Source organism: Prionailurus bengalensis, unplaced genomic scaffold, assembly GCF_016509475.1.
Source record: "Prionailurus bengalensis isolate Pbe53 unplaced genomic scaffold, Fcat_Pben_1.1_paternal_pri Un_scaffold_115, whole genome shotgun sequence".
Lineage (NCBI taxonomy): Eukaryota > Metazoa > Chordata > Mammalia > Carnivora > Felidae > Prionailurus > Prionailurus bengalensis.
The window spans coordinates 2,822-13,610 of NW_025091211.1; the positions used below are offsets into that span (position 1 = coordinate 2,822).

Here is a 10,789-nt window from a genome sequence, read left to right on the forward strand (position 1 = left end):
CAAATTGTAACTTTTTGAGAAAGGATGCATTCAAGGTATTCTTAATAGGAGCTATCGCTCACAAGTTGGTTGTATTCATTTTTCATGTTTCAACATGAGTTTAATAGGATGTGCTTGCAACAGCCCTGTGGTCCCTACAGTGCTGGTCAGTGACGACCAATCACCCAAAGGAGCCCAACCTGGAGGCTTTGAGCTGTCTCAGCACGTGCTTGTTCCAGAGCTCTCCCCGGGGGATGAGTCCTACCTCCACCCTCCTCAGTGTGTGGTGTGGGCTGGGCTCCAGCACCAGGGCTCAGGGAGGGGCTGGACTGTCACTGAATGGGACCCATGTGCATGGACAGCCCCTCCTGTGTCAGGGGTGGAGGGGAAATGAGAGCCTGGGGCAGCCCAGCCCAGTGTGGGGACCAGAGACTGTGCCAGCATGGCCTGGACTCCTGTCTTCCTTAAGCTCCTCCCGCACTGCACAGGTAGGGACAGGCCTTGTGGACACAGGGTGGGCTCCAAATCACTCTTTCCGTCCTCAGTGACCTGAGAGATGCTTTTTCTTTTTCCTTTCTAGCCCCATCCCCCCTGAGTGTCTGTGTTTGCAGGTTTCTGTTCCAGCCTGTGCTGACCCAGGCACCCCCTCTCTATGCATCTCCAGGAACAACAGCCAGACTCACCTGCACCATGAACAGTGGATTCCGTGTTTGCAGCTACTACATAGACAGGTTCCAGAGAAGCCAGGGAGCCCTCCCTGGTATCTTCCTTGGTTCTCTTCACACTCAAATAAGCACCAGTGTCCGGGGACCCAGTTGCTTCTCTGAATCCAAAGATGCTTGGGCCAATGCAGGAATTCTGCTCATGTCTGATGAGCAGCCTAAGCACGAAGCTTCTCTTGTGCTACAGATCCTGGCAGTGGGAGCAGCTTTCCTTATAGTGTCTTAGAGGAAGAGTAAGCCCAAAACACTTGGGGCTGAAAGCCTTGTCTCTGAGCATCCTGTACTGAGACACTTGTGTGGATGCTCCTGTAGGAGGGAGTCCTCTGAGGGGTCACGTGTCCTTGAGGAAGAAAGAATAACACACAGATCATGCTGTTGCCTGAGACAGCACAGGTGTCCCAGGAGCGCACACAGGTGAGGGAATAGAGCCTGATGGCACAGGCCTATGGGGTCTGGAGAATAAATACTTTTACAGCATGAACCTCAGTCTCTCTCTCTCTTGTTGTCTCTCCTTTACTAGTCTCAGAATAATTCACTTTACACACTCCTGGTCATTGATTATATGTTTGTGTGTTTATGTGTTTTCCCACAACAAGGAACTCTCTGGGACATGTGGAGAGTGTCCTCAAATTTACCTGAATTTCACACCGAGGTTTATCTGCCAGGAAACGGTGACATGTGCACAGGTGAAGGGCTCAGCACCAGGAGGCTGCTCCCCATTTTGATGCCAACAGCAGCTAGTAGCTCACCTGTACCCTCTGTCCAACGTGAGACAAATTGGAGGTTCCCACAACTCCCTCGATGCGTTCCATTTATTCGCCTGAGGGGCTCACAGAACTCAGGGAAACACTGACTCCTTTAGTCAGTTCATTAAAGATATGATGAAGGGGACAGGGGAACAAGTAATGAAGAGCCACCTAGTGTCAGGTCTAGGATTGTTCCCAGCACCGGAGCATCAGTCCCTGGGGAGTTGAGGTGCATCTGTTCTGGGAGTGGATGTGTTCGCCAAACCAGAAGCTCTTCAAACACTGCACTTTCTGATTTTATTGAGGATTCGGGGAGACATGATCAGACATTAACTACACTGTCAGGCTTTTTCCTGTCTCTCAAGTATGAGGGGTGAAGATTCCCAGCCTCTGACCAAGCCTTGGTCTTTCTGGGGACCAGCCCCACCCAGGAGGCTTCAGGGAGCCCACCCAGAGTCACATCATTAGAACTAGGATGTTTCTAGTGTTCTTTTCACTTAGAAAATGACAAGATTTTCAGAAACTCAGTGTCAGCATCTAGGGGCAGAGACACGTGTATAGTTTCTAAGGTCACACAGTACTGTTGTCTGGACTGAAAATGGTGACAGAGGTACTCACGTTCACCACATATCTCAAGCCGCAAAGTGTGTCTCTTGTGTTACTGATGACACAACCATATCTGACATGTTAATAAGCACCTTGGTCAGAGACAATTTCCTCTCTCACCCATCTGACGAAAAGTGAGTCCCAAAGTCTTCAGACTCTCCTCACTGCACCCTCCCCCACACACACTCTGCTCGTCTCCCCTCTTCTCCTGCTTCCCTCAGGCCTTCCGTCTCTCTCTATGGCTCTTCAGGCCCGAAAACCATCTCTATGTTAGGATTTCAGAGAAAACTATAATCTTGCAAGAGTTTCCACTCTCCAGGGTCCATCTCTACAGAGACGTTGCAGAAATTGGACCAGCAGGAAATCACTTCCTCAGGTGATTCCTGCTCTCATCTCTGATTGTAGTTTTCATGCCCCACCAACCTCATCCATCTCTGTAATACGACAACATGATTATTGTATTTCCGTGAGATGAATGTTCACCCAGCCTTTGAGTATTTGCACAGAGAAGCGATTCATGCAATTACTTCCTCCTTCAGAATGACTGAGGCTGCACACAGGGTAACTTTTGCCATAGTGAACGAAGGAAGGATTGGCTGCATATTTCAATACATGACAGCTTTTCTTGGTCTTGAGAATATTCGTTTGTAAGACCATCAGGACACTCACTCAGCCACACACTTTTGCACCAAGCAATGCAGTGTCAAGCATTAACCCTTTTGCAAAATAACAGCAGACACTATCTCATGGTCACCCCAATGGAGGTATCAGGGGATACGAGAGGCACAGTGGGGGAGGGCTGTGATGTGAAGGGCATGAAGAAGGGGCTGTGTGATCAGCCTCTATCTTGTGCTTCCTAAGACCTGAAGACCCCACAGCTATGAGAAGTGTGTCTACAGGAATGAGAATGGATAGAAGGCCCATCCACAAGGCCTGACATTCTGATTCAGTGAATTTCCTATTTGAACTAATTCAGACCATATTACTCTCCTTGTGTAAGTTTCATACTCATGCCAGAGAAGTGGCCTTCCAGACATTGGCCTTCTTGAGTTCCAAGCTCCAGAACGCTGGACGGTCATACAGAGAGCCAGCCCCAGGGATGGGTTTGCATGGGGACCAACACAACACTCAGCAAATGCAGAGAGGACATAAGGGGACAGGGATACACTTGTCTTCATGTGTGGCCTCTGAAGGAAAGGTTTTCCATTCTCTCTCTCTTTCTCTCCCTCTCTCTCTCTCTCTCTCTCACACACACACACACACACACACACACACACACACACACACACACACACAAACACGGATCTCTCCTCTATCTGAGTATATGGTGTTCTGGATTTTGTAGCTTCCTGGCTTCTCTTTCTCCCCAAAACTCATGGTCAACCTGTGCTCATCCAGCCAACCTCAGGGTCACAAGCCCAGGAGGAAGCATCCTCATCATCAGGAAACTCCAGCAACATCCAGTGTGACCAGGGTCCTGTCACTGAGCAGCCAGGACTTGCCCTGATCACCTTCTCTCCTAAGACAAGTTGATGCTCAGGAATCCGAGGGTGAGTCTCTATCGCTGTGGGCAGCTCAGCCTCTGAGTCCCTCGGGCTCCAGTCAGCACTTGAGGCTGATCAGTACATTGGTTCTGGAATAGCAGCTTCAGGTTTGCGCCCACACAGCTCAAAGCCCAGGGAGATGTATCGCACTCTCCCTGTGCTCTTAATGCTGGACTGTTATTCCCTCAGTCCCCCCAGTGACACCCCCAGCCAGCTTGGAGCTCTGATGAAAATTCTTCTGTCTCAAACTGGGACCACAATGCCTGTGACCTCAGGGACATAGTCCCCCTCATCTCCACCTCTCCACCACTCACATGTGGGATCTTTGACCTAAGATTCATGTAGCCTTGGTGAATAGAAATTCACTCCTCTAGTCATGGTGGCTGGATGAACTATTGCTGTCTCCTGAATATGCTTGACACAAAGAACGCAGGTAGAGCTGTGCTCAGCCCAGAGACAGGTCTGACCCCAAATCGCTCGCTCCTAGAAGCTCTGTGTGTGCTTAGTAATTGAATCACTGAGATGGCTGCGGTTCACAGGAACAGACTCCCCCTGGGCTTTCATTGGACATCATGCCACACTCACCTACTTATAGAACAACTCCACCATAGTAAGCTGGTGGCAAAGAAAACATGACTTTGCAAAAAGTTTATAGCAGGCATCCTTTTTGCATTGTTTTTCCATCCATGTTTTTAACCACAATTTCATGTGTTCTCTGTAAGAAATACAGAACTGAGAGAACCATCCTAGTGATTGTACCTGCATTTTCATAATAACGATGTCATTGACTGAAATAAATCTTACTGAGAGAAATTTTGTGTAAAGGAGCACACACCCATTCAAAGAGCACACTGGGCTAAGTGCTGACTAACACATAAACTGTGTCACTGGATCCTTGTCAGAGCACCTGCTGCTGTTGCTCCTTCCCTCCTAGAATGGCCTGCAAGTTTGTCCTTTGGGCGCTGAGGTCAGTGTCACACTCAAGGCTCCCGCAGACTTGGGTCTCTTTGCTGGGAGAGCACATCCTGGAAGGAATCACTGCACATAGTATGAGGAGAGCTAATGTTTTCAACAAGCAGACATAGTGACAGATGACAAAGATTTTTTTGCGTAACGCCCCGAGGAATACACACAACTGTTTCTCCCCACAGCCTGAACAGAAGCTCTCCCTCTCTCCTCAGTGCTGCGGGAAAGTTAGAAGAAGGTGAGCTCTGGAAATCCGGGAGAAATCACGTAGCAGGAAAGGACACAGAATCCTACACAGAAGGGTCCACGTGTCCGGTGGTACTCATCATTGCACTGGGCATGATCTTGATCTAAGTGGACTTTTGGTAGAGACACCACCTCCTTCCTGACCCATGACCCATACAGGCGGCCATGGACTGACTCTCCCTGAGGAGTCTGAGTAGAGCATCCAGTCTGGCTTAGGTTATGGGAGGTTCCCTAGAGGGACACCTGGACTGACCCTTGTCGGGGTACAGTGGGCAGTGCAATGGGGGCACAGGAGCTCTCTTTGGTGGACTTGCCTACCAGTTCAAACAATGGCGGCTCTGAGTCCGAACACCAGGGGGCTCACAGGACCAATTGCTGTGGGTTCAGGGCTGATGAGAACTGAAACTTGCCACCTGTACTGTCAGTGCCCCCTGCACACGGCTCACAACTGTGTCCTCCTCACCCCTTGGCCTGAAACAGCCCCCCCTCGACCAGCCCCCTGACATCCTCAGGCAGAGGGAACTGACACAGGCCCAGGGAGGGGTCAGAGAGCTGGGGTCTCATTTGCATGGAGGGGGCCCTCCCTCCCTCAGAAGATGAAGAGGGGAAGGGAGAGGTTAGGGGAGGCTCTGCTCAGCCGTGAGGCACAGAAGACAGAATCGGTGATGACCACCACCATGGCCTGGTCTCCTTTCCTTCTCACTCTCCTCGCTCACTGCACAGGTGACTGGGTGAGGGCACACTGGAAGGGGATCTGGGAGGACATGTGGGTCCTGCTTCCACTGTCTTGTGTCCAGACCCCAGCATCACCCTGTCTGTGTTTCTACCCCTTCCAGGGTCCTGGGCCCAGTCAGTGTTGACTCAGCCGCCGTCCGTGTCGGGGTCCCTGGGCCAGAGGGTCACCATCTCCTGCACTGGAAGCAGCTCCAACATCGGGGGTGGTAATTATGTGAGCTGGTACCGACAAGTCCCAGGAACGGCCCCCAGTCTCCTGATTTATGAGAATAACAAACGACCCTCCGGGGTCTCCGATCGATTCTCTGGCTCCAAGTCTGGCAGCTCAGGCTCCCTGACCATCACTGGGCTGCAGGCTGACGACGAGGCTGATTATTATTGTGCATCATGGGACGATAGTCTCAGTGCTCACACAGAGCTCCAGGCCTGTGGGGAAGTGAGACAAAAACCTGCTGTCCCCACTGTGATGGTCTTTTCTTGTGTAGCTCCCACCTTCTGTTCCCTCTTTGTTTGAAGCAACACAGCTGCTTCCCCCTTGACCTAATATTGAGGCCTGAAACAAAACCCAATGAACCTCCTCTAGTCTATGTCCTTTGCCTGTCAATTCTTTCCCCAAAACCTGTCCTTATAGGCACACATTTTCTGTTTCATACATGCTGAGCAGAAATTCCTGGATGCTGGGGCAGGTTTTCCACAGGACCAGTGTCCCTGAGGGTTGTGCCTGTCTGCTACGCCTACCATATGACGATACCACACACTGGATGCCTACACCAAAGATAGTGTATTTCTCTCAGTTTGGAGCCTAAATGTCCACGTTCAAGGGGGTGGCAGGATTGATTTCCCCTGAGGTCACTCTCCTTGGCTTGCAAAGGGTTACATTCATCCTGGGTCCTCACGTGGCATTCCCATGTGTGCTCACCCATGCTGCCTCTACCTCTTCTGTGAAGACGCCAGCCCTGTTTATGGGGGCAACACCCTTTTAAACTCATTATCCACGATGACATCTTTTAATGCCTTTTCTCAAACAGTCACAATGTGGGTTCGGGTTTCCATACAGGGTTTTGAGGGACACAGATGAGTTCATATCATGGTGTCAGGACTGACCCGGACACACAGTACAGCTGTGTCTGACTCAGGAAAGTCATTGTCCACATGATATGCATGAATGACATTTACTGAACCCTCACTACATGACCTCTGTTGGTTTAGGAGCTCAAGTCGCAGTGCAGAAGTGACGGGGAGTGTCCCCAGGCTCAGGGAGCCGACACTGTCTGGGGAAGAAAGGGAACACACAAGCAATACATTGTGCCTCACCCTGACTTCTCACATGAGGACCGAATGTCTCTGCAGGCTCCGGTCACACCCACACGACACACCCTGTGCATGACACAGACTTGTTCTCCGTCTCCCACCGATCAGCAGCCTCAGATTTCACGTGACTCGATCACATCACCCCTCCATCTGCCCTGACGCTATTGGGAGACTAGGGAAGGGATTGTGGGATTGATTTGGTTAACACAGTGTGTGTCTTGTGGGAATCGAACTCATACCCTGACTAACCACGTAGCTTGGAAGTTTGGGGTCCAGATCAGAGAGGCAGATGATAGAACTTTGAACAACCAGGTCCCCACCATATGCATCGTCTTCCCTCCATCCTCTTTGTAATTCAGGTTGGGACATGCTCTGTGAGCTCCGGCATCTGCGGAGGAGACACAGGCCAGGTGGTTCCCATCTCATAAAACTACACCTCGGGCCCCTGTCCATTTGGACGTCTGCACCTGGTCAGCTCAGGACAACACACACTCCCAGGCACAAGTTGCTGATGTGAAACGGAGGCAGGCCCAGGAGAGGTGAAGAGCATTAATAAAAGCAAATGATTTGTTTTCTTAGAGACTTTAAAAAGAATTCAGAGTGTTCACTGTTTTTGATCCTAGGATAAAGATGTATACATTTCAAATGGCTCTGTAAGAAAACAGTCACTGAATTCAGGTAATAACATAAAAGGTAATTTGAATAAATTACCTGCCCCCCCTTGCTCACACTCTGTCTTTCTCTGTCTCTCAAAGAAGAATAAACTTCAAAAAGTTGTAAACTACAATAAAAGAAAAGAATGGTAAAGAAAAGTATATCTTCAAACAATGCAAGGACAGAAAGATGTGGTTATATAAGTGTCACGTAAAGCGAAGGACTTGGCGGTTACAAGGGCTGAGTGCAGAGAGGGGGCAATGGCCTGACTGCTGGTGCGTCAGGTACCCTGAAGGTGCCCATCCTGCCATCCACCACCTGACCACCCTGCCTGCCCTCCAGGCCCCTCTCCATCCTGCAGCAGCTCCCCGGGGGAATCAGCTTTCTCCCCAGTGCACCCCCATCCTGCACCATAACCAGGGTATCCGGGAGGCCAACCCCTAGGTCCCTACCTGCTCCCTACCCCCCACCTGCTCCTGACATCCCTCCTGTGAATCCCTTGGCACCTGGCATGGTAAGACCAGGAATGCTGATGGAAAGAAGATGTGGAAGAAAATGAAGAAAGTTCTTACAGATATACAAAACCACAAGCATGGCAAGCATTCCTCCTCCTCCTCCTCCTTCTCCTTCACCTCCTCCTCTTCTTCCTCCTCCTCCTCCTCCTCCTCCTCCTCCTTCTCCTCCTTCTCCTCGTCCTCTTCTACAGCACTGTTTCTGACTGAGTACAGGGCCTGGACCCTTTCCTCAAGCCTTTCTGGTTCTGCTCTCCGACCAAGAATCAGATGCCATCTTTGTACTGGGGAAAATTAGCCCCATCATCCTCCTCCTTCACCCTCTCTGAGCCTTACTCTGCTGTTCAGCCATGACTGGCCGGGGTAATTGGGTAAGAATGACCATGGGTTAGTAAAGACTGTCTTCTCACTACTTGGATGGACATTTCAGCTGATGAGTTTAGTAGAACTCTTTTTGGCAAATGATGAGACTTCGGAGCTAACTACTGAAGACGAGTAGAAGAGGTGTCAGATGTGATTTTTTAGCCTTTTTTGCAATATTCGTGGTGTTGTGGGAGGTGATATGGAGTTTTAATTATGGAAAAGAGAAACTCTACCACTGTAGTGATGGGGGGCAAACGTTGGTCGTTTACTGGCAAATACACATCCCAGCAGGACTTTACTGACCCTACTAACTGGAAGGTTGCTGGGAAATGGAGTCCATTGGGTTGATAAGCTCAGGCCTGCCCTTTTGGAACCTAATCTCACTGGCGTCTCTGGCCCTTCGCTTTCTCCAGCTCTCATTTAATCCAAATAAAGCTCTTTATCCAAGGAAGAAAGGAAGGGAGGAAGGAAGGAAAGAGGAAAGGGAGAAAGATAGGGAGAGAAAGAGAGAGAAAGGAAAGAAAAGAAGAAAGAAAGGAAGAAAGAAAGAAAGAAAGAAAGAGAAAGAAAGAAAGGAAGGAAGGGAGACAAGAAAGGGAGACAGGAAAGGAAGAAAAAACAAATAAGAGGCAACTACTCCCACTGACCCTTTAAATTTCCTCTGTGCTCAGAGTCAGACCCTCAGACCCTCCAGGGTCTCCAAGGCCTCCCTGTCTGTTTCTCACCGGCAGTCCTGGGGGTGACAAAGACAGCTTTCTGTCTCAGGTCCCCATGGGCCTGCAGCAGTAAGTCATAACTGATGCTTCTGCCCCATGTTGAGCACTAACAATATGGCTCATCCTCAGGCTGCAGGCTGAGAAGGTCCTAGAGGCCTTGTTCCCAGAGTGGGAGCCAGAGAACTGAGCTGAGATCTCCGAGGGCCCATTTGTTCTGAGCACCACAGCTGTGGTAACGCTGAGAGAAATCTCTTGGAAGCAGCCCACATAATTTGCTCCAACACTGTTGCTAATTCCCGTCCAGGTGAGGGTCACCTTCTGCCCCTGAAACCCTGACAGGGAGGCCTCCTGTGTCGGGGCACACTGTGCCCAGGACGCTGCAACAGAACAGTGGAGACACGGACAGGCAGGTCCTGAGGGAATGCCTCCAGCTTGTTCTTCAAAAGAGGGGAAGAAGGAGGCCAGCACACCCCAGCCCATAATCACTCGCCTTGCTTTCCACAGCCAGTCACCTAAGCGGAGAACGAGGGGGGTGAGGAGGAGAGGGGTCCAGGTCAAGGTGGGGACAGCCCAGGCTGTGCCCCTGACGGAGCCCACCAGTGAGAGAACTGCACAAAGCCTCTCTCATCCCCTCCCTACTTTGGAGAGCAGAGAGGAATCCTTCATGCAAATCACTCCCCTCCTGGGTCCCTAAACCTACTCACTGAATATGGTGACAGCTGAGTGTGGGGTGGGGCTGGGGAGCCAATCGTGGTCCCCGGTGAGCATAGAGCAGAGGGTACAAGGCAGGGTTCCAGGACTGGGTGCCCAGCTGAGACACCCCTCAGCCATCCCTGCACCTCCCCCAATGCACAGGGACAGACCTCCAGCGCCCCCTGCTGTCTCAGAGTTCAGACTCACTTAGGACTGGGAGAAGGAACTGGAGTTGAGCAGAGAGAGGGACCCTCTGGACTTGAGCCTGCCTGGCACCCCACCCATCCCTACACAGGGGCGGGGGCTTCTGATCCCCCAAGTGCTACCTCCTATGTGGCAGGCATCACCACACCTCAGTCCTTATTTCAGAGCTCTGGCTTCCTCAGCATGAATCACTCTGTGCCCCCCCCCCCCCCACCACTTAGATAGTTGTGTTGTTGGGATGTCAGGTGAGTGACCCCCTCAGGCAAGTTGTGTCCTGCACTGAGGGATAAGAAGGGCAGAGGGCAGGCTCACCACTCCACGGGCTGTATCAGGAAGGCCTGAGGAGACATCCCATCTCTTTGTCATGTCAGGTCACTTCCCACCCAGGCAAGCCAGTCCCCATAATCCTCTGCACCTGAGCCCATCCTCACACTTGTTGGGGCAGGCTCCATTAACAAGAATGCACATGAGATTCTTCAAGGACAGACTGTAATTAGAAACAAGGGGCATGTGCCTCTCACGTTGCCTTTTCCCAAGAGCACCCATGGCGATAGTCAGCAGCACAGTCATCCCAGGATGCAGCCATAAAGCCCCAGTGGTGAGGGAGACACTGGAGGTGACTGGGTCCCCGGCACCAGATGGGTTTCCCTTCCAGATGGGACTGCATATTTGGGAAAACACAGAAGCTTGGGAATTGTAAGGACAGAGCTCATCCCATGACTCAGAAGTTCCTGGTGCTCTAAGCCCTCCTTTCTCAGTGTGCAATGTATTATAATTACTCACACCAGATCC

The 10,789-nt window shown here is 50.9% G+C and overlaps 1 gene segment (V, D, J or C); it reads left to right on the forward strand.

Annotated features, from left to right (window-relative positions):
• The first annotated feature begins 5,400 nt into the window (after positions 1-5,400).
• LOC122478624 lies at positions 5,401-7,953 on the forward strand. The segment is given in 3 exon segments: positions 5,401-5,532; positions 5,646-5,980; positions 7,852-7,953. Coding segments are annotated over 3 exon segments (564 nt in total).
• Positions 7,954-10,789: the final 2,836 nt, after the last annotated feature.